The sequence below is a fragment of the Manacus candei genome, unplaced genomic scaffold, assembly GCF_025592945.1.
Source record: "Manacus candei isolate 608988 ecotype Guabito, Panama unplaced genomic scaffold, ASM2559294v1 h1tg000014l, whole genome shotgun sequence".
NCBI lineage: Eukaryota > Metazoa > Chordata > Aves > Passeriformes > Pipridae > Manacus > Manacus candei.
The window spans coordinates 61638220-61662621 of record NW_026138062.1 but is presented as its reverse complement, the minus strand read 5'-3'; the positions used below and the strand labels follow the sequence as shown (position 1 = coordinate 61662621).

The 24402-nt window shown below is 40.7% G+C and overlaps 1 protein-coding gene across 1 annotated transcript; it reads right to left on the bottom strand.

The window, feature by feature from the left end:
• Window positions 1–208: 208 nt before the first annotated feature.
• Window positions 209–21983, bottom strand: NXPE3 (neurexophilin and PC-esterase domain family member 3). The gene is made up of 7 exons (XM_051780997.1): window positions 21911–21983; window positions 20577–20626; window positions 18492–18704; window positions 11232–11992; window positions 9280–9353; window positions 5372–5578; window positions 209–4484 (listed from the first exon to the last, which is right to left on the bottom strand). Exons 3-7 carry the CDS (start codon window positions 18582–18584, stop codon window positions 3934–3936), a joined length of 1686 nt encoding a protein of 561 aa, XP_051636957.1. The 5' UTR covers window positions 18585–18704; window positions 20577–20626; window positions 21911–21983; the 3' UTR covers window positions 209–3933.
• Between the last annotated feature and the right edge of the window lie 2419 nt (window positions 21984–24402).

Genomic DNA, 24402 nt, shown 5'->3' with positions numbered 1-24402 from the left:
GTCAGGCACAGATCATAAAAATCACTCTAAGTGAATTTAATCTATAAACCATTGTGTGAAACTCCTACCCAACATATAGCACAAGAATGTAACAGGTAAAACTAAGGGAACTACTATGCAACTGTAAAAATATAAAGGATGTGGGGTTATGACCAACAAAATAAACTGAGACTAAATCAGATTAAATAGTTCAAGTAAACTTTCCCTCTTTATTAGGAACTTTTCATTCTTTGAGCTTTTTGGCTATTAAAATTGTTTTTCTGATCACATCAGGAAATAAGACAGTAGAGCTTTCTTCATATTGTAAGCATTTCAATTAATATACATATATTAGGGGAAAAAAACCACCTTTGAAAACAAGTTCTTTCTCTAACACATAGATGTAGTCCTTCACAGCTCCCAACATAGTAAGAGTCTTCCAAACAGTCTAAACATACATGGAGTAATCTGGACTTAACAAGTAAGTGCTTTCTAAATCAAATACACATCTATGACTGAAGTTTTTTGCTGTTACTTAAACAGTCATGAGAGGAAGAATGTTTTAACCCACACCTTGCAACCAGACCAAAGCAAAATTCCAATGCCCTCAACCCTTCCAGGAGACAACTTCAAACCTTTGTTTTTGTCACATGTACACGGAATTGTCACCTGTAGTACATAAAAAGTTGTACAGACACTTGTGGTAAGCCAAGTTTCTATTTTTAAATGCTTACCTCTAACAGGTAAAACAATGAAAAATGGTGATTTAAATCTCGTAAAGCAGAGTCACAACAGTGCTGCACTGCAGATGAAATTAGAAGCAACTGAAAACTTGAAAAAAGGGAAACTTCTGCTTTTTATCCTCTCTTCTCATCAACAATTCAACTAATGTCTTCTAGAAGGAAGAAATCAGCCTAAGAAGATATACAGGAGAAACAAGATTCTCAAAATATTACAGTGCAACACTCTTAATATGTAAAATGGAGTTTACTTATTTTATAAATAAATTGCTCTGAAATCTTCTAATAAACACCATAAAAGTACAGTTTATTTCACTGGGATTTGAGGGATCTGGATTTTGAATAAAGACATTAAAAAGGAAAAAAAAATCTGTACTGAAAGGTTAATAATAAAAATGCTCAGAACAAGAATGAAAATATCAAAAATACATTTTTTTCCCTTCAAATTAAGAAAATGGAAAGAAAAGGAAGACAAGATTTTGAAATATTTTGTGAAATAAGTTCTTATGTTTAAAGAAAGGTACTTAACAGACAACTGAGATATTCCTTTCCAGTCCTGTTTCACATTTAGTAACTTAAAAAATAACCAACCTATTAACCCAAGTCCCTATTAAAATCCATTTAAAAGTTTAAAAAAACTGATTTAAAATATTTTATTGCTTCTATGGTTGCATATACAGTACATACACAACTGGTGCGATGGTAACAAGATGAGAATAGAAATGAAAAATCATTTATAGATCAACGGAATGACATCTAAAAGCATCGTGTCCTCAAACATGAGTAAATCCTCAGTTTCTTGATTTCTTCTCCCTGCCTATCTCAGAGCCCAAAGAAATGAAGTATTGGTCCTCATTCCAAATCAACTGCCAATTTCCCTCAGGTTCATTACCTAAAAGTTAATCTGTTATTAAAAAATTAATCTAATTAAAGGGTGAGGTTCTACTAGAAGGCAACTAGACATCTTTGCTAATAGCAGTCCTGTTCTCTTTCCCTCCATTGTCAAAACATTCAAAAGAATATTTTCTTCTCTATCTGTGCTTGGTAGCTAACAGTGATATAAAGCTGCTGTTGAAGAGCAGTGGCACCACAACATTCAGAGGAGAAACATGCTGCCGCAACATTTTCACACACAATATGGCTTTATGAGGGAAACCTAATGGTTAGTCCACAAATTAGGTAGTTTCCTTCAAAGTACAAGTCTGAAGTCTTATTTTCATTAACATTACTAGGATAGATTTGTTATTCAGGATGAAAGTCTTACACTATACCTATTTTAAAAATCACACCTGGGAAAGATGAAAGGTCATTTTCCATCGTGGTGGTTTACTTTCCCAGACCTGAACCGGCGTGGTCTCTTCTTAGCAGAGGATAAATTTCCATTACCATATAAAAGGAATAAATAGTTACCTAAAGGCAGTGTATGGACAGATGCTATGTGAGGCAGTTGTCAGTAGGAACCAGCAAATTGGACCTCCTTAATTCTGATTTGAAAAGCTAAGAATAAACATTATTTCAGTGTATATGACTCGTCCAGTCATTTTTAAACATTTTTAAATTGCTAAGTTTATAGATGGATGCCTTTTACATGCTGAAAGCATTTACATTTGTTTTTAAAATAATTCTCAGTTGTCCTTTAAAATGAACAAAATAAAAAGCACTGTTGCTGTAGCTGGTAGCACTAGCTTTCTTGGGGCTCCAGCAATGAGAGCACAATCTTTCTTAATAGAGCAGCAAACCTGACAAAGAGCAAAACATTTCTAACATGAAGACACTTCAATTATTTCACTCTGTGCAATTTACCAATTTGCCTTATTAATCTTCTCTGTTTGCTTACGAAGACCCACCTTTGTTTTGACCCATTTCTCAGTAACACCACTGGTGAAGACTGGCTTTGGCCTGAATGGGACCAGAAGTAAGACAACATGGAACACTTCTCTGCTGTTTAATTTGGGAGCTGAATTTAAACAAAATTCTGTTTAAAGCGCTATAAGTTAAAACTGAAGAGAGGCTCAATCCAATTAGCAGCAGTAAACACCACACCAAGAGGCCTGAGAGCCACCAGCTTTCACACCAGCAAACCTGGGTCTGTACTAAGCAGCTGTATGAAGGCAACCCTGTGTGTGCTTGGCTTTTGGGTGCTACGTTTTTTTACCTTTTGTATTGGTAGCAGTGGAGTTCATGAATAAATGATAAAACTGGCAGACTCAGGGCGTGGCCTTGGCCATTAGTGTGTGCCAGTTACTGTTACCCAGTGCCAAACCTGGCCAAGTGCATTCGGGTTCCTTGGCCCCTTCGCACAGACACAGCACACGAAGGATGTACACGAGTCACTGTCAGCAGCCTGGCTTTGCAGGAGCATAACACAGTAGCTTTATCTCCCAGGGAAGGGAAACACATTGGAAAATACTTCAAGTAGGCGAGCCTGCAACTTGAACTTGCAGAAACTGCCCGAGACAGTGTCTTCACTGAGATCATAATACACATTTCATCATTACAAATAAATCAAGAAGTAGACAGTGCATCAAAGCTCAAAAGAGATTCAGTAGTACAGGAAACAAAACTCAAATACTGTCTATTTGCACTATTTAGCAGCCATCTGTAAACACCACAGGTGCCCTATTAAATTTCAGCAAATTCTTCATGACTTAATACTATAGATATTTTGATTGTGCTTCCTTATTAGTGACTTTGGTACACTCCCTTCATGTCTCTAATTAGGACTTTGCAACAAGAATGGACACTGTGTTTCTCTGACATACAACTAGAGGAGACATCTCTTAAACTCTGGAATGTTAAGAGAAAGACCATACCCAAAAGCTTTCCTAGGTTTCACATACAGTTCTGAGCAACAAGACCCTGACAACAGAATCAGTGCCATATGGATTAAATTAGGTATACAGTGCAGACAACTAGTAAAGCTAATAACCCAAATATTTTCTTATTGAATCCTGTCAATTTAATTTAAGGTGCTCTCTAATAATCTCAGATATGAATGATAAGCTTGAAGGAATCAACCTTGCAGGAAGATATGGCCTGAACAGTCAACTCCTCTTTACCACCTTTCACAGCTACCTAGAGTTAAGGCCACTCTACTCATACTGCATGCATTTACAATAACCAGAGTTCCTCCATATCACCCAGCATCATTCCATAGCTCTGACAAAGAGCAACTTCACTTCAGCTGTAGCAAAAGGTGACATAGGGATTTGTGCTAAGTTTGCAGAGGGCATACATAAGATAAAAATGCATCTATTTGATTCTTAACAATTACTTCCTGTGGGTGCAAGTTGTGTGGCAAGTAATGAGCCACAGACATCTCCCAAGCATCCACAAAGTGCACAGCAATTCCTGAGAACATTTTCCTCATGACAGAATCAAGCTGAAAAGAATACCAATCACTGTTAAAGAGGCTCACTTCTGGCCCAAGCTCCTGAACATTAGCGGTTCTGATGACGATTAAAGTCTCGGGGCTGCGATCCAGCAGCTGAATAACTGCTCTCCGAATGTTCCTCAGCCGCCGGATATACACTTCCACAGGGAAGGTGCTGAAGTGGGACCATATGGTTATGGCTATCACGGTGTTCCTGCCCCCCACGATGCCGTTCAGCTCGTTGGCGATGTAGCGCAGTTCACTGCTGAAGACTGTGGAGAAGCGAATGGGTGGTCCGTGGCAGCGGAACTTCAGCAGGATGTTGTGCTTCAGGTCCACAGACATGAAAGGGCCCACGTTCTTAGGACTCCTCAGGTTAAATTCCACGAGATCTGAAAACCCGAGAGCGAGCATTAGCGACAGACGGCGTAAGAGGTCAAAACTATCAGCAAGACGCTGGGACCACAGGGCAAAATAGCGGCAGACAAGGAAATCTGAACACAGTTCTAAGAACTCCAGAATTAAACAGATGATAAGCATAACTTTTTAGAGTGGAGTTTATGGGTGTTAAAGTTGTATGCAAGGCAAGACACTTGGACTCCACAAGGCTGTCAATGCCTTTTTCAAGTTTCCTGAACTATTTTGTTTTCTCTAGTAAAAAAGAAATTCTCCAGATAGCCATTGTTGCCCTATGAATCCCGTGTTCACAAGAACCCTACTAGCAACTTTAGGACTCCATTAAATTTAAGGTGACTTAAACTTGTAGGCACTAAGGAGTCCCAAAGTCTGTGTTCCAGTGCAACTGCTTTATGGGAAAGGGATGAGGGAGGGAGGAATATCTAAATGGCTAATGAAATTCTGTTATTTAAGTTAAAATAAGGGAAACAAACAAAACCTATGAACATTAAAAGAAGTCCTTTGCTACTTCATTCCAAAATCACTGCTAGGACTGTGACGTTGCAAGGCCTTAACAGAAGCACCCTAAGTCACTTCTGCTGTGGCTCCTGGCCAACTTAACTCACAGCCACAACAGTGGTCCCTTTACAAGGACAACTTCACTGATACCTTGTGGCCACATTTCCAAGGCCTACATGTTTCCAGTGTCTGCTCAAACATTTGAATAACTGTCTGCCAGGACTTCTGATGAGGTTTTGTCTTCCCTCTTCCTTTGTTTTGCCAGTGTCACTGTCACTCAGTAAGATCAGCTCTGTGTCTGAGATATGAGAAATAAAGCTTTGCAAAGGTCTTTAAAGACAAAACCAAATTAAAAAAAAGGTACCTGGAACAAATGCTGTCAGATATTCAAACCACTGCCTTATTGTAGAGTCTCCAAACAAGTGGATTACTTTTCCTTGTAAGCACTCGGTTATATCATCTGATTTGTTAAAATTATGGATCCAGTGTGTTCTGGACCTCCACTGGTCTTCATAATAATAACCAGAAGGGGAAGCTGTGGGATCTTCAGCTCTGTTCATAGCGATTACATCTGGAAAAGAAAGATTCTTTGAAATTAACAACAAAACCAGACTCCATAATCCTCATGGACATGTAGTCAGTGATGAATGAACATCTTCTCTAGTTTAAAGCAAAAAGAATGTGCTGGGTTTGACTGGGATAGAGTTAATTATTACAGTAGCTAATATGTGGCTGTGTTTTGGATTTGTGCTGGAAGCAGTGTTGATAATGCAGGGATTCCATCACTGCTGAGCAGTGCTTACACACAGCCAGGGCCTTTTCTGCTTCCTGTACCACCCCTCCAGTGAGTGGGCTGGGGGTGCACAGGAAAGTGGGAGGGGACAGAGCCAGGACAGCGGAATCCAGCTGACCAAAGTGACATTCCAGGCCACATGGCATCACGCTCTAATATAAACCTGGATAAAGAAGGAGGAAGGGGGAGGAGGATGTTTGAAGTGATGGCAATTTTCTTCCCCATGATGGAGCCTGGGGATGTCTGAACACTTTCCTGCCCATGGGAAGTGGTGAATGAATTCCTTGTTTTGCTTTGCTTGTGTGTGCAGCTTTTGCTTTCCCTATTACAACATCGTTATCTCAACCCAGAAGTCTTCTCATTTTTATGCTTTTGACTCTCTCCCCTATTCCACCAGGGGGGTGAGTGAGCAGCTGGGTGCTCCTTGGCTGCCGGCCAAGGAGCACATGATGACCACACAGTGGTCGTGTGCATCACACTTCTGATGCATCACACTTCTGTAAGCTCAGGTATTTCACCCCATACTTCTGCAGCAAAACCTGCAACTGCTGGCAGAGTAGTTTGAACAATCATAGTTTAACTTGGTTTAAGTTAAATGGTATCTCTGACATTGCTGTAAAAAAACCCCAAACCAAACCAAAACAAAAAGAAAACCTAAAAGTAAGTATCTGGCATGTTTCACACTGCGACAGAAGTGCTCTATCGTGGGTGCTTGCATAAGGCAGGGAGGAGCAGAGGCAGAAGGACGAGCAGAGCATCTTCCCTCATCCCCGCCGTGTGGCAGCGCGCGGCTGCCCTCTGGTGCCCTGCCTGCGCACGGCAGCTCCGCTCAGCGCAGGACACAGACCGAGGGGACAACCTGCTACCACCCAAAAAAACCCCCCCAAAAAACCCCAAACAAACCCACCCACCAAAAAACCCTCCAAAAAATCTCTGCCTACGGAATATGGAATAACATATATCGCCACAGTCCTCCTCTATCACCACTAATGCCCTTTGAATATGTTAATCATGAGAGTCTCTAATTCCATGGATTTTGGACTTTCTCGCTGCTATCTAGCTCCCTCACCCTTCACTGCCTGCGACAGGCAGCCCCCTGAGGAGCAACTACACACCAGGGAAGTTCTATTCTGTAGGACGCCTGTGTGATACCTTGCAAGCAAAGGCCAGAGATTACAGGAAGGGAGCTGCAACCTCATGGTTATGTAAATCACATATTGCCATATTTCTCTTGGCAACCAGTGTGATATCGGTACATCAGACTTCTGTGAGGTCATTTCAGGTTTCTCCTTTGCCACTCATGTATTCAAATACTTAAACTGAACAAGCAGGGACCTCTTCCCTGGCACAAACGCCAGCTGCACAGAGCAGACACATCCAGCTACATTTAAGTTTAAATGTTTAAATGATTTAATGTTTAAACACTTTTACCCATCTTGGTGTGGAGATTATCTGTTAAGAACAGTCCTTGCCCTGTTACAACTTAGAGTTGTTTGATAAAGCACACATTGTTTGCCATGGCCAAAATCATGCCAGGGACCATTCTAACTATGTATAGAGTACAAGCACTGGAGGTCCAGGGCCTAAAAGCATCCCCTGGTAGATGCTCCATTATAACATCATGCATAAGCATCTTTAAACATCCATTCCTTACAAGCATTTTTTTGCCACTCCCTTTCTGTACAATATTCTCTGCATGTTGTATTAGTAGATGTTAACCTGAGAGCTTAGAGGTTGTTAACATCCTTCGACCTCACAGGGACACTGTAAAAAGCAAACTACTATTACGTTTGCATAACACAAGTAATATAATCACGAGTACCACAGAAAAGAGCCTTCAGAATGTTTTATCTTTGGATGTTACTTTAAATTAGACAACAGGGACAATGAAGGAAGAGGAACAAAAACCCAGCCAGCAATGTGGACTCATCCAATATTTGTGAAACAGGAATCCTACAGAGAAAGGAAAAAAATCCTTTGTATGGTCATATAATAAAAGACCAATTCACAATGTGATTGCACAACTTGAGTTTTTTCGATTCTAAGTTTTGATGGAAAAGTATTTCCATTTTTTACCTTTAAAGTGGATTTTTCTGCTACACATATACATATAAAAATGGTACTAGAACAACTTTTTGGTGCCTCATAGTAAATCAGCATTTCAAATCTGTGTATAGTATCATATCACTTTTGATCCAGAATTCAGAAAGCCATTACTTTGGGATTTTATAGAAGAGAGTAAAAGTTCCAACCTGAAGTTATAAACTAAGGATAGAAATAAAAACTTGTATTTCAGAAAAATAAAATTTTAAAAAACTTGATCTACATTTACCCCCAAACAAAAAAACATGGAAAAAGAGAAGAACAATGAATTTGTGTGTGCCAGCAATTCTAACAAATCCATACATTCACAATCATTATACTAACATATTAAGTTTATTTATTCAGAGACTGCTGATCCTGGAAGGAATTTCCCTGAGGAAATGTGCTACTCTTATCTACCCTTTCTAACCCAACATTAATCCTTGGGAAATGTAGGCAGGCTTTGATCATTCATAGCTCCTGGAAGAAGGGTGACATAATCAAATCTCAAATTTGCAGCAGTTTCTGTGAGGAAATACACAAGATTAAAAAGGCAACAAAAACACATCATCTAAAGGGTCTAGAGAAAGAAAAGGGACAGAGGGGAAATGCTGCTAACCTAGTAGCAGCACTCTATTTTTTTAGTGAACAGTAAAACTAAAAGCAATAAATGCTGTAGGCTGCTCTCTGTTCAGACTTTATTGCACAGGTCAGGAACTCTACCATAAAAGCCTCTTAAAACCTTATGAAAAAAAAAGGTCTAAAAAGCTCTCAATCAAGAAATATTCTCTGTGTATCACATTTTACACAGGCATAAAAAGTTTGCACATGGATATGAACGAGATACAACCTCTAAGTTTAATTTAGTACAGACTGTCTTCGTTCTGTTTTTAGACAGGGCACAGAACAATAAGGCTCTGGTCCACAACTGTAGGTTCTGTCATCCTGTGGTAACACAAAGGATAGTAATACTTAAATGCAAGATATCAAAATTTGTTCCACAAAGTTCTTAACAAAGAAAGAAAGAAATTAAGAAACACATCACAGCTATTTTTGCTAGATTGAGAGTTTGGTAAACAGTTACCCTAAGACATTTTACAGCTGTGAGTAAATGCTAGGGGGAAAAAAAAGACAGTTTTGGCAAGAGAACAATATTTTCTCTTTTTTTTTTTTTAAATCTCATTTGTGTATGTAATTTTGGGAAAAAAATCGTTATTAGTACTGAACTTATATTACAGTTAACAACCAAAAGCCTTCATCTTTTCAATATAAATATGAAATTAATTTCTATTTCATGCTACAAAAACAAACAAATCAATTATTACCTCATGCCTGTTGCTCTTTTTTATAAATTTAATTATGAATTAAAAACAAGAATCTTATGCAGTTCACTTTACCTGTAAATGCCTTGGGCTTTACAGTGACTGAATCAGGTCCACTGGAGAGTATCGGCCTTTTGATGTTCACATGACTTGAACAAAACATAAACATAATAATATTTGTAAAAATTACTGTAAAATTTGAAGGTGATATTAATCTTGTTTTTCTTAATCCACTTCAAATAAGTACGTAGTATTCACACAAAGAATTTTTTACTCCAAGTTTACTCTACTTCCTATAACTGAACTCATTCTGCATTAATTTCCTCAAGACCACCATCACTATTCTGAATCCGAATTCAAAATTTCACAGCACTAAGACCCCAATCCTGTGCACACTTTTGCTGACACAAATCCCAGTAAAGCTATCAGAAGCCTGCGAGAAGCTCTGGAGGATTTTCCACAAAGATGGGAACTTCCCAGCTTGCAGAGTGTGGGGACACAAACCACTGAAAGGGTACAGTGCTGCAGCAGCTCCCAGCTCTGACAGACCCCTACAGGTGCCCATCACAGCAAATACCTCTGTTGAGGTGGTTGCTGCTTCCAGCCCCTGCGATCCGCAGCACAGAGCGGAGCTGGCGGCAGTGCAGCCCCACCACCACCTGCAGTTCTGCCTCCAGACTGGGCCACTGGTGGTGTGTCCTCTGGGCACCAGACGATGCCCAACCAACTTCAGAGACCTCCAGCAATAAGGTCTTGCACTAGTACAGCAGTTTGCTAAGCACAGAAACAAAGGTCATCCCCCTAAACACCAACAAATCTCAGAAGGACTTGTTTGGGGACACCAGTGAATTCTGATCACTTTGTGTTGGTCACACTGTACAGCTGTGACAGATGCAGAGATTTAATACTAAGCTTTTGTTCTGTCTTTTGCTACTGTTCTGAAGAAAATCCTTGTCTAATGTTTTTCTCCATTTAAGAAATAAATTATTTGGAATTTCTATAAGCCACTCAGTCAAGGATCTCAGAGCTGCATGAAACAAACAAACAAAAACAAAACAAAAAGCCAAACAAACAACCCCTCCTCAGCCAAAAAAAGCAAAACCTTTCCCATTCCCATTTGGAAACATCACCAATAAATATAAGCCAGATTTTACAGGTGAGCTGCCAGAGGCACAGAAAGTCAGAAGACCCACTTACAAACTTGATAAGGAAGAGCCAAAAAAAATTCCACTAATACTTACTTTTTGTTTCTAGTCTTGGTTTCAAACATTCACACAATACTTTCCTAATTACAGTATTGGGAACTGTTACTCTAAAATCTTTCCCAATGTAAGCCTCAACTGAACATACTGCCAAAAGCCTTTCCTTCAACACTTTTGTTGGAGAGCAAGGCAGCAGCCTGCAACTACAACTCTGACACTACAGAGTGGTTACCTTTGTCTAAATTCAGATGTCTAATTTCATACAGAAGCAGTTCTGTCACATCTACCCAGGTACTAAGAGATGGTTTGGGTTTTTTTAAATGCTGAATGCAGAAGAAAAAGATGACTGATTTAGTTTGACACTTGAAATAACATGCACAGGTCATTTGCACTTCCACATTCCTAAGATTTGACAGTCAAGCCTGGACTCCTTTTAAGTAGTTCCGATTTGGTCAAAAAGGCATCTCAAAACATTGTTATTGATACTGCAAATGTAGATGTGGAAACAAAAAATAAGGAAACACTCCCCCAAACCACCACACAATTCAGACAGCATGCTCTTGTGAAATTCAGGAGGTGCAGCAAAGTTGAATTAAAAGCACAGAGAACTACCTACCAAGTTTCTGTAGTTTAAGATTGCTGTCTAAGATTCTTGTACAGCTGAATGGAGGAGAACAGACTATTCAACAATTCACATCCTCCTCCTGCAGATACACTCTTCCTCCAAGGCCATGTGTCATAATAACCAATAAGCCAAATTTGTATAAAAAAACCCAAACAAAACAACTTGACTGAGTATATATATAAATTCAACAACACACATACCTTTGGAAAAAGAGGCTTTCCTCTTTCATCAGAAGACCTTTTAGATATCCACCTTTGGCATGGCTGATTCGGCTGGCACAGGACAGTTTTCGAGGCTTATAACAGAACCACGGCTCACCCGTGTAGGGATCTGTGAAGTTACACACTGGGAGATCTCCAGGCAAGCAAACGTTGCACTCGGTGGTTTCTGAGTACCTCCCAGACTTGAACGAGCTTTTGAAATAGACCCTGTCCGGCCTTTCCTCTCGTAAACGCAGGAGGACTTGGATGGCTTCACTCGGATGGACAAGTGACACAGAAACTTTGACCTCTCCTGGCCAAAGCAAGGTAAAGAAGACTTTGTAAAGGCCATTATGGCAATCTACAATCCTTCCTGTTGCTCCAGCTTTCAGCAGAGGAGAGTGAATTCGCGCCTGTAAGTAGTCTCCGCCATACCGCTTGGGCTTTCCTTGGAAATCCTTCATACGAACGAGGACCTCCAACTCATCACCCACTTTGAAGAACCTGCTGGGTTTCACAATCACAAAGTCACTACGTGTGGGATCAGTGCTCTGTGCAAAGGCAATTTTGTTATCGGGGGGTTTTGGCCACTGTATTGCAGCAAGCAACGTTTCCTGCTCCTCTTGTTCTCTTTTGGACAAAGTCTGCTGCGTGTAACCGCAGTAAGGCTTCCTGGTAGTTTTGTTTGTCTGTGACAGAGAATGCTGGACATTGTTTTCTGTTATCCAATTTGATCCTGAAACTGTGTCATCATCCAGGTTCTGGGGAGGAAAAAGATCACCTGAAACCGTGCTATGAAATGAAACATTGTGAATAATGGATAATGAAATGATCCCAAGAACTGGGCTTTCCTCTGTAGAGCTTTGAAGCTGACCAAATGAAGCAACTTCACCAGAAGACTCGAATCTATTACTCTGACCATGGGATTTCCAAGGAAACAGGTGGGCAACACCTGTTTTGTTACCCTGTTTTGGCAGAGAAGCTTTCATATAGATCATATCCAATATTTTCTATGGCAGTATTTTAGCTACCGGTATATTCCGTAAACATCAGCAATGCAAATAAAAATTAAAAAAGGTTGAAAGATTAAGTAGCAAATTGTAGCTCATGTTTTATTTTCTTCTGTAGTAACATTTTAGTCTTAGAGCACCATGAGGTCTAATAGGTGCCCAATGTAATGCAAGGAAATAGGGCTTCTTTGAGACACTACACTGCAGATGATGCAGATGCACCCCCTGCACACTCCCTGCCTTCTAGAGAAGTCTGCTGCGTGTAGCAGCTGCAGTCATTTATCTGGTCACACTCACATTGCTTCTTATCTAATTATCTGAAATGTGTCTTTCCCTGTAACGTACAGATTGGAAGAAATAAAAGAATAAAAACCCAGATGCTTCAGGGACAATGAATTCATGAGCCAGTTGCCAAGTACAATAGCGTAGAACAAGCTAGGACTGAACAAGCAAAAAAATTATTGGTTTGTTTATTTATAATATTGTAAAAATCTATATACAGCTCCTTCTAGAACCAAATGAAACAGCAGAGTATCCCCTAATTCACACAAGAGTTTAAAAATTAAAATAGTTAAATACAATGCTAGACTAAGAGAGGAGGCTTCTGCTGCAACTTGACATCAGTGTCCAAAACTGTATTTTCATGCAAATGACTGCAGAGATACCATCGTCTTCATGATATCACATGATTTCGCAGGTTTGCACTAGGAAAATTTTAAAAATAGCACAGCCTAAGCCTCCAGAGCTACCCTTGAGATTTCTAATCAGCAACTCCAAATTTACCCTTCAAATACACACAAAATCAGCAGTTAATGAGTAATTAATTATCAGGTATATATAGCAGAACTTATCCATACTTCTATTTCATAAAGAATGAAAATAGTTTTTCAAGCAAAGATTACAATTATATAGTGCATCATTCGCATGGCATCAGAGGATAAAGACTGCTAAAAAAGTCAAACTATGTCATTTGAAATCTTTTAAAATATCATTGTACTCACCAATGCCCCAGTGTGTCCCATTTAATTCCTCCATAACTAACTGCCCAGTAATGTACTAAAATTCACAGCACTTATATTAAAAGCTTATTCATTGTTATAAACCTTTCTTAGTCCACTGAAATATCACCAGTGTATAAAAATCATTAAGAACATAACTGAGATTCAACACACTTTTTCAGAAGAGCGTAAACCTAACAAACAGTAGAAATGTACAGGCTTTTGAAGTCTGTGATATACGTTGGTTTTGATCAGCTTAAGAGTAAGAGGATGAGCACATTAGGATGTAGGATGGATACGTAAAATCTTCTTTGTATGATATCCATGTTAACAATAAAACCTGCAACCTGAAATGTAGACTGCAACATGGTAACTCTAAAATGTAAACTGACAGGTATCCAGACATACATCAAATGTTAACATCACAATAGAAGCTTTTGCTTCTATTTTGCATTTCCATCCAGGATTTAATAAATTTGCCCTGAAGGCCATCTGAGACAATTCGTAATTATTTACATTTTCCATCACAGCAAGCAAAGCTGCAGATGTATTGCTGCATGTTACTTTCATTAGCCCAGTAAATTTCAGCCAAAGCTGAGAGTGAATCTCAGGCATGGTTCTACTTTAAATCTTGTCTACATGCATTCTTGAATTAAACCAAGTGTCTATTTTTGGATACCTTCGCAACTTCTTCCCTTCACTTGCTTGTGCATATCTATAACACAGAAAATACTGCATGGAAATATTTTTAAAAGGTAGCTATCTATTTTAATGCATCCAATAAGCTGGTAACAATGTATCGGTCAGCAAAAATATTTAAGCGTTTTTCTAAAGGAGGGGTGGAGGGGAGAATATGTGTGTCTGATTAATTGTTGTTTTCAGGGTAAGTTCTCAAGAGAAAATTTCTATAGTTCAGCTGATTCTTCAGTGGTTGGTACTTCGGGTCAAGGGGCATGGGAAAAAATCCTTTCAAATTAAGAAGAGAGATGCTAAGACAGCCTTAAAAGCAGACATATCCCTATTTTTAATCTTCTATAAATTTCTTCAGGGTTTTTAACCCAGTCTTTCTGTCAGAGTTGTAGAAGATGCCATTTATGGCCTAGCTAGGCTTTCTGAAGTCTTTCCAGGGGCATACCTATATTTTTCAGTGGAAAAGGGTGCAGAGAAAAGCAAGCCAACAAACTCATTCAGAAAACAGAACATAGTTCAATGTCTCCAAATCAGTCCCTCTGCACAGCAAAGCACAAGGCCAAAGCTGTTCACTTGCAGCTGAGGCCAAGGACACTTCAGCATCTCCAGATTATGACCCATTATGCAGAACAGATCACACCACAAATATTTCCTCAGTCTATCTTCAAAAGGGGTGAGGGCGAATCTCCATGAAAGTAAAAGCAGAGCTGCTTCAACTTCATGAAGAAGCCATTCTTTCTCCAGCATTCTTGTTCATCTTTACAGTCCTCTCTCAAGCACAACCAGGACCATGCATCATTGCAGAGATTCTCTTTGCCAGTAAAGGCAGGGAAAGCTTCACAGTCAATTAATATACTGAGGATCCTTGACTGACATAGAAAAGCTTTCCAAACCATCTTTCTCTCTTTAGTGTTTCCCAGGCTAAGCTCCAAACAAGTGCTCCAGTTCTCCTGCCCCTATGGATACATAAGGGCTGCCCCGAGGCAGATAATTAGCTGACTTTGCCCCCACTCCATTTCCTACTTCCTCTTTCATTAGCATTTCCAAATCTCTCTGGCTCCTCCATGGTATGTTGGCACACTGAGACTGTGCAGAACTGTGGGCTCTCCACTGTACCTAGTAGCCAAAACTAAATAAAATTCCTTTAAAAAAAAAACCCAAAACAGATAAAGAACATTTCTCAAGATTTCTCAAGAGTACTCTTCCTTTATGACACAGATACTTTTAGCTTTTATTACAGTCTCCATGATAAATAACACTTGCCCTGCTTTGCTTATTTCCTTATATACTCCATTCAAGGTGTCATGTATTTTAAGTGCAATTTCCAAGGGACTTTGTTTGTTGGTTTGTTGGGTTTGTTTGAGGTTTTTAGTTTGTGTGGGAGGCATTTGTTTGCTTTTGTTTTGTTTTGTTGAGGGTTTTGTTATTGTTATTTTTACTTTCTGAGTTTTGAAGCTAACCAGAACCCAAATCTGACCACAAAGTACTTTAATGGATGCCTGCCAAGTAACACAGGTAGGACAAAACAGATTACATGTCAATTAAGCACAAACAAATATACAAGCGGTTCCTGGCATTACAGATGTCAAAACAAGGGGGGAGCTAATGGGAGTTTCAGCTTAACTACTCAGCTTTTGGCATTCTCACTGCCAAATAAGCAAAAATGAGATAAAACATACAGATCAATAGAGACAATAATGCTCTCAAAAATATTCTAGAATGATCCCAGAGTACTTGATTAGATCTGCAATGAACACTTCAGTTAAACACCATAATGTAGGTGGTGTCATTGAATGAATTGTTTAAAGTAACCTTAAAACACTCATTTACAACAGGTGGCCAATGAAAATGCTGAGTATTTCAACTGCTGCTGAAAATGTGGAACTCCATCTCAAAGCCCAAGATCTTCCACCAACTGTAACTCCTGGCTTGGAGTTCAGAACAGTTGCTGCAAACCTTCAAGTCACTATCATTAGAGCAGGACACATCACAAGAGATTCCCAGCCAACAGGCATGGTGGAGGAAAAAGACTTCCAGTTTGACCAATAAAAACTCTCAATTTATGCAGCAGACAGCATTTGAAACTGAACAAATTCCAGTTACTGAAAGGTCAGTCATCTTATTCTCAGTAATTTTACTCCCAAGGTACTCTATTTGTAGTCTATGACAGACATGAAATCAGCTCACTGTCATTACCATCTCACAGCACTGAGTGGGTGCTAAACTACATTAAGTGTCAAAGCCAATCCTAAAAAGCCATCACCTAACAGAGAAATGTTCCAGCAACACTCTGAATAAGATGAAGTTATCTTTTGTAGGCACCTGCAATTTAGCAGCAAGAAAAAAAAGACTTTGTTACATAGTTCTTTTGTTCAGTTTCAGCTGTTTGATTTCATACACCATTACTTCATTCTGGCAAGAAACTTCCCTTCTCCCCATACACTCTTTTCTAAGTTCCTTTTAAAAAAACAGTGCTCACAACCAGTCCTGAAATGGTTCTTTCACTCTAAAGCTAATTGGTACAAATTCACAAACTCTCCTGTATCCTAAAGGCATGATGTTTGGCAACATCCTGATACTTGACCAAAAAAAATTATTGAACATTTTACCTATGTTCACAGAAAAAAATTAAGTTAAAATAAAAATACATTTCTTCCAGTACTATAATACAGTGACATGAAGGGAGTAGTGGACAGTTTGGTTCTTTTTCAATACAGAGTAAGAAAAGTAAAATTCTGACATGAGGATTATTGAGAGGGTGTCATTAGTAGCTTAAGAATTTAAGAGGAAAGATTCCAACATGAAAAAGCATAAAATCCTACAGGAAAAAAAGTAGGAAGGATAGCTAGGGAGGGGGGATAGCTGACAACTGCCTTAGATCTTAAGCTTTAGCCAGTTAGGCTAGATGATTTGGGGATGAGAAGCATGTCTGATGCATTTACAAACATGCTTTCAACAGCAGTCAACAAAAAGCCCACCTTCCAGAGCCCAAACAGATTAGGGTACAGATATTCTGTGAAAGCTTTCTAAGGCTTTTTCTGGTTTTGATCTCTGACTGAAAAGAATCAGCACAGACACCTATGGTAGACTGCCTGGAAAATTATGCCAAGACAGAGACAAATACCAGAGCATGTCCATTCAGAAAAGTCAAGACAACAGAAGGGGTCAGAGTGGCATGTTGTGGTGTAAAGATTTACCAGCAACACAACACTTAACCAAGTTTGGAAGAGCAGGTAAGTAAAAGGTCAACAAAGCCATGAAGATACTATCATGAACAATGGCAAGAAAAAGCACAAAGCAAAGCTGCATTTTCCATTTCATTCTCAAAGCACTGCCAGAGCCCTCTTCTCTAAGAAACGTAATTTAAAAAAAAAAAACAGTCTAGGTTTCGAAATATCAACACTCCTCATACAACATTCTAGGTCATAAAAAAACCCAAAACCACAGAAAGAGAAAACAAAAGCTACTTTATATATTACACAAAAAGATCATGTTAACTTGAGCAAAAGGTCCATCAAACACAGTATTTTGACGGCCAATAGTTTCCAACAGCGGGTGTGTAGGAAAAGAATACAGACCAAATATTTCCTCCTAAAGACTTAATGCAGTTTCTAGCCCTTTATGGCTTAGAGATTTCTTAAACACAAGGGTGGACATCTTTAAGATCTAGTATCCTCTAATAGACTTTTCTTCTGTGCATTCATCCAGATTCTTTGAATATATGCTTTTAGCAGCTACACAGCCTTACTGCAAGGACTTCTGCTGCTTTGCTGCAATCCATAAGAAGCATCCCTGCTTCCTTTAAAAATCAACATTTGCAGTTTTTATTTAGTGTTTCCAGTTATGTCACTTGTGGGTTGACTTTAACCTGGGTTTAGTAACTCAGTAACTAAGCAGTTTCAAAGTACATCTATAATAACATGCTAAGTAATATGAATAAATATGTAAGTCAGACACAGCAGAGGGAAAAAGGGAAAGGCAAATACAAGTTGCATCAGTAGAGGCTGGAGATCAACTTGCCATCTAACAGCTCTGCAGAACTGGCCATGTCAACAGGACAGCATTGTGGCAATGAATTAATGAGACCATAACCAGTTGATTGAGCAAAGTGATAGTTCCCCTCAACTTGACCATGGTGAAGAAGACTGTGAACTAGAACACTGTGTCTGGTTTTTGGACAACCCATACCAGAGTCAAACTGGAGAGAACAGCTAAGAATCCCTGAGATGATTAGGAAACCGGAGTGACACTAATGGAACCAAACTTTTTTTTATTTCTTTTTAATCTGGAGAAGACCAAAAGGGGATCTAACTGCAGTCTTTCACTACCTAAAGGGGAGTTACAGAGGAACTGAGTGAAAGCACACACTATAAAAGTAAGACGCAACTTCCACCTGCACACAAGATAAACATTCTTCATTGCACCAGAGGTGCAGCACTGCAACAGGCTGCCTAGGCAGGTTGTGAAATCTGACCGTCCTTGAAGACTGCCAAAACTCAACGATACCTTGTGCTCAAAATGGAATAATGTTACTCAAGAGCTCTTGGAGGGGCTTCACTTACCTCTAACTGAAAAAAATTATGGACCAGCACCACAACAGCCAGTACTGCCATAAGCAGGCAGAAGATCTGCAGTCTGAACGAGTCACGCCACATGGTCCATTCATATCTTTCCCTCCCATGTTAGACGCTGCCATGACTTCCATCCACCACAAACATGAATGTCATTTCGTCTCAGTAGTGCACAGGAGAATTCAGTTGACTTCCACTTCATTCCTGCAAGTGCATTTACAAAAACTATATTAAGTCCTCAAAATATTACTGTAAGTCAAGTTTAACACTGAAAGCGTACAGATGGTGGAATTTGGTAGCACAATAGAACAGTCAACACGGATTTTTTTTGTGGAACTAATCTGAACAGTACTTACATTACTTAATTCTCTAGGTCATGTCAAAGCAAAACCTTATAAAGGTAGTCTCACCTGTAGCTGATACAAAAGAAAGGCAAAAGAAGAGTGCAAGATTTTGTTTTGCCAAACAACAAAACCAAACCAAGTAATAACCACCCAATTTATCCATTAGGCCACACTATCACTATCCAGACATCAGGAGACCAAGACTTCCAGCAGAAACTTGTGAGTTTAGATATCTCCCATTTACCTGTTTACACATTTCAAGAAGTTGTTATTAAAAACTAAGCTCTGAAGCAAGTTTGGATAAGCAAGATAAAAGATGCTTTCTCCAGTTTTCTACTGGGGGAAAAAATTACTGTAGTGTTACAGAGGAGATATGTAACAGAGTTCAATGCACTAAAATTTAACTCTGCATCATACTACATCTTCTCTGTTTTTTTATCAATCCTTTTACCTCATGTACTCATATGCAGTTCTAATAGTAAAAAAATGAACTTCTGGGAAGAATGTGTTCAGTTTTGGTGGTTTTGGGTGGGTTTTTTTAATAAAATAATAGTATTGTTTTCCATAAAATTTAACTTCTGTAAAATATATTGTTTCTTTGAGGTTGCTTGATAGCTGATCCACTATAAAAATCACAGACTTAAAGCCATTGATAAGGTTCTCACAGCTTAATGCTTGCTCAGTAAGACTCTTATTCCTTTCTCTTTGAGAAGGACAATTTTGAGGCAGTCATTTTGCAAGCAAAAAGGATACTGTTCCTGCAGAAGCTCTAAACTTGGAACCAGGAAACAGATGGCAAGGAGAGGCAGTCAAAAGACACCAATCTCTTCAAATCTAATATTCTCAAAGCAGTATTACTCATACAACCATCCTCCAAGTGCAACAACATAATCAAATGATTACATTAACTTTGTAAAACTTTCTATAAATAGTATAACTGAGAATTTATACTATTTCTTAAGTCTAAATGAAGAATGCTGTGTCAAAGTAAACATAATAATACATAAAATATCAAAATTAACTAATTAAATTATTCAACAAATGCACATAGGTTAGAAAACTCAAATATATTACTGGTATAACCAGGACAGTCTCAAAATAGACCACACATCAAATTGCTTTACAAGGATTATAGGGATTATAACTTCAAATGCTTTGCTGAGAATTACAGAGATTGTATTTCTGACCAACGAACAAGCATTGAAAGAGCAAGACATCCATTAAAGTGAAAGTATCAAAATGCCACAAAAATGCACCTTTGTTGGAACAGTTCTGCACTAACAGAAAGTACTAAATTTGCATAAAACAGCAGCTCGGGTTTTAAACAATAACTGATAATAAATATACCTAAATACACGAAAATGCTAATTTAAGGCCATATATGCCCATTTGAGGAACAGAAACAAATATATTAGAGAAAAAGAGAATTTTCAATTGTGTTGCTGAGAATTCTCTTCAAATCACCAAAAAGCACAGGACACTGAAAATCAATAGAAAGTCATTTCAGATGCCTAAAAAGGCCACAAAGGCTATTCCCATGTATTTTTGTTCCAAATTTTCCACATTTCTGTAAATGTCACATGCCCTAAAACATTCGATGTACAGGTTTAGAGCTTTCTTTATGTTAAAGGCCTTAACGTACTGACAGTTTCACCATCCTTGACCAGTTGATCTCGTTTATTTTCTGTATAAAGGAAGCCAATAAGAACATCAAAAAGCCTTAGGTTCTTACCCTACTCCTGAAATGTTCTCTGAAGTCATCCATGCAAAAGGCCAGACAACCTTGGAAACAATACATTAAAAAAATAAATATATCTATACACACACAACTATTTTCAAATAAAATTCGTGCCCTGGCAGTTTGTTTGCAGTGACACAAAACAACATGGCCGTCATGACTCTTTATCAGTAAAATTACTTTTCTACAATAATCCAAGGATTTTTTTAAGTGTTTCATTTTTTTTAAACTTCAATCCTATATCTTTGAATTTTCTCCCATTTATCATTAAGTATTAATTCTCTCAGCTTTGTTCCATGTTATTACAAGTCCCCCTTTTGCCCAAGGTTAAAAACAAAAACCGGTTTAATTACATTTTTATGAAGGGTATTCTAATTGCCTCATGCTCTATTACGGGATTATAGTTCGGGCCTTTTTTCCGAGTTGTCAGTTACTGTCAGGTCTCCATCTCCATAACTCTCTAAGCCAGCAGCATTACGAAAGCATTAGAATTATGAGTATTGGTGCAACCGCTCGCAATGTTGGCACGCGAATCGCAAAGGCAGAGGAGCCCCCACCTCTGGCGATGCCCAGACCGTGCCACTAAGGCGCAGTGTCTCAAGGCTTGGTGCTCGCGTGGCTGCAGGCACGGAAAATCCCATTTGCTGCTGTTTTCCCCTAATTCCTCCCGCCTCGCTCCCCGGAGAGCGGGAGCCGCCAGCCCCTACAACCCGCGGACATTCCGGGCCAGTGCCGCAGCTCCCTGCGGCGGTGCCGCTCCGGGGAATCACGGCTGCTCCCGCCGCCCCGCGGGGCCGGGACACGCACCCACGAGTGAGGGACGGGGACGCCAGCAGGAACCGCCGCTGCCGGCAGTGCGAACCGCACAGCTGCATCTCACTGTCCCAAGCTACTTTACAGGCGCCGCCGGCCGGTCCGCCCGCCGCCCGTATCCCCCGGGGGAGCGGCACAAGGCGGACCCGGCATCCCCTGGGGGAGCGGCACAAGGCAGCCCTGTATTTCCCAGGGAGCGGCATGAGGCGGACCCGGCATCCCCCAGGGAGCGGCACGAGGCAGCCCCTGGACCGGCAGGAAGCATCTTCAGCCGCCGCCGCGATGGAGCGCGGGCAGCGCGCCCCTGCGGGCCGGCGGGCCCGGTGGCGGGGACGGGGCACCCGAGCGGGGCACCCGCCAACCCCGGCACCCCTCACCCGCCCCAGGCCTCTCCACCGCGGCCCCGGCCCCTGCCCCTGCCCCACCGCCGCCCCGCCTTCCCCCGCCGCAGCTTCCCCTCCCGCTCCCCAGGCGAGCCCCGCAGGCCCCGCCGCTGCCGCCCCGCGCTCCCTCACCGCAGCCCCGCCGCTCCCCCGGGCCAGGCGGCGGCCTCGCCCCCGGCCCGGAGGCTCTCGCCGTATATCCCCCGGCCCCGCCGCCCCGCCTTCCTCCCCGCCCCCGACACGGCGGCGGCGCCTCCTCCCGCCCCGCCCCGGTAACGGGTCTGTCCCGGCCGCCGGCGCCGCATCCTGAGGGGAGGGAAATCCCCGGCACCGCGCGCGCTCCTTTGGGGACATCCTAGTTGCTGAGGAGGGGGCTGGATAATGAGAAGGGAAAAAAAACCCCAAACAAAACACATACAAACCCAACACCAAAAAACAAACAACCAAACACAACCCCCAAAAAAACCCAAAAAGCTTCCTCTCCCCCCTCCCCCCCCCCCCCCGAAAAAAAAGCCCCAAACTAAGTCCCCATAATTTTTGGGCCACAGTGGGTGAAGCCAAAGACAGCAGGCTGTGGAGAGGCTGGCATGCAGATGGCATTATCAGGCCCCCCCAGCCGCACCCCCGGTCAAGAGAGAAGGCTCTGACAGGAACCATCGCAGCTCAAACGCTGCAGAGCCCGAAGGCAAGTGGAGCAGGGAGGTGGAGAGGCGGCGTCTTGGCCAGCGAGGAGGTTGTGAAGAGGGAGAGCTGGCCCACGGACCAGCTGCAGGGGCCGAGCTGGGCACAGGCACAGCACAGCAGAATCGGGCAAACCCAGCTGCATTGAAGGCAGGACTCCAAGATGTGTGAGGAGATGCACGCAGCCAGCATTGAGTTTAGTACCCTGCACCAGAGCTGGGTAGCACTTTCAATTTGCTAACAGGACATCTGCAATGGCTTTGCCATCACTTGTAAACACCGCACAAGTTTGGGAATGCCTCTTTCCAAAACAGTCACCTGCTATCAGTTGTTTGCACTACAGGGTAAGGGCTCAATCTTATTTTTACTAAGGAATATGGGGCTCACTTAAAACCTGGAAGAGAGACAGAGCAGCTGAAATATTCTGTGAACAAAACACTTTAGCCATTATAAATATAACTCTTGTCTTCTGCCCCCATCCCCATCAACCACAGCTATTTTGAGTAAGTTATCTTCTGTTTTTCTCTTCCTTTCTGCATCTTGCAATGGTGGTTACATGGTAGAGAGAGAAAGCAAAATCTCCACAGGCACAAGCTTTTATTAGTACTATACATTGTGGGTCAAGAATTGAAAGTCATCTGGCTGCGTAAGCAAAACAGTTTAAGACAGTATTTTGAAAAATACTTGGTATTGATTTTTTCCCCCCTCTCAATAGAGATATTTTGGCTACTGCTGAGCAGAGTTTACCTAGAGCCAAGGGCTTTTTTGCTTCTCACACCACCCCACCAGCAAGGGGGCTGGGAGCGCACAAGAAGTTGGGAGGGTACTCAGTTCCTAGCACATATAAGGATTTCAGCCCATAAAATTAAAATTAACTATTTCCTTTTGAAAAAAAAAATGTCTCCATCCATTAGATATCCCTTTATTTTCCAAATCTAATAAGATTTTAATTTCTGATCTTATTACAAATGTGAATCAAAAACAGGAACAAGAGGGACCTTCAACCTGAGGTCCTGTAGTGTTATGGTTACTATCCCTACAATACACAGCATTTAAACTTAGTAGTACAGCTTTAAGGTCTTTACTCCAGGAGAAAACAGTATCGCTCTTTTCTTTTCAGACCTGAAGTTACTTTAGCTATGCCTCTTTCTGTCTTTTAAATAGAATCCTAGGATGGTTCGAGTTGAAAGAAACCTTAAAGATCACCTAGTTCCAACACTCCTGCCCATGGCAGAACACTAGACCAGGTTGCTCAAAGCCCCATCCAGCCTGGCCTTGAACACTTCCAGGGATGGGGCATCCACAACTTCTCTGGGCAATCTGTGCCCCCACCTCACCACCCTCACAGTAAACACCTTCACCGAAGAGCAAGAAGAGTCTCACTTAAAAAATCTCAGCTATTTTTCTTGGTGTAATGAAGTAGGAACACACAGTAAAGAGTTTAAAAATGCCCACTAACATCCACATGTGAAATGAGTTAAAAAAACCAAAGTTATCTTTGTTGGTTTGGGGGTTTTTCATTGTTTATTGTTTTTTGGTTTTTTGTTTTTTACTTTTGGGAGGATTGTGTTGCAGTAAAACATGACTTTCATATATGTCTGAGCTCCTCAACTGTTTGTTTGTTAAAACTTTAAAGATGTTTTAATTAATCTTCATTTGCTTAAGAACAGAGCAGGTATCTGATGAAACCAAAGGAGTAGGAGGGGGAACAACACTCTTTGCAACTGTGTTTCTCTTGATAAGCCCTTAGTCCTAATTCTCTTTCTAGAAAACTGTACAGAACACTGCCACATCTTTTCATTTAAACACAGCAGAGAATTAAGAACACAAAAGAGAGGGCCAGCAGTAGAAACAAAGGACTGCAAATCACGAAGAACAATTTCAGCGAGGTTGGTGAACACATTTCAAGTACCCTACTACACTCTTACTGTCCTCAGCAGTCA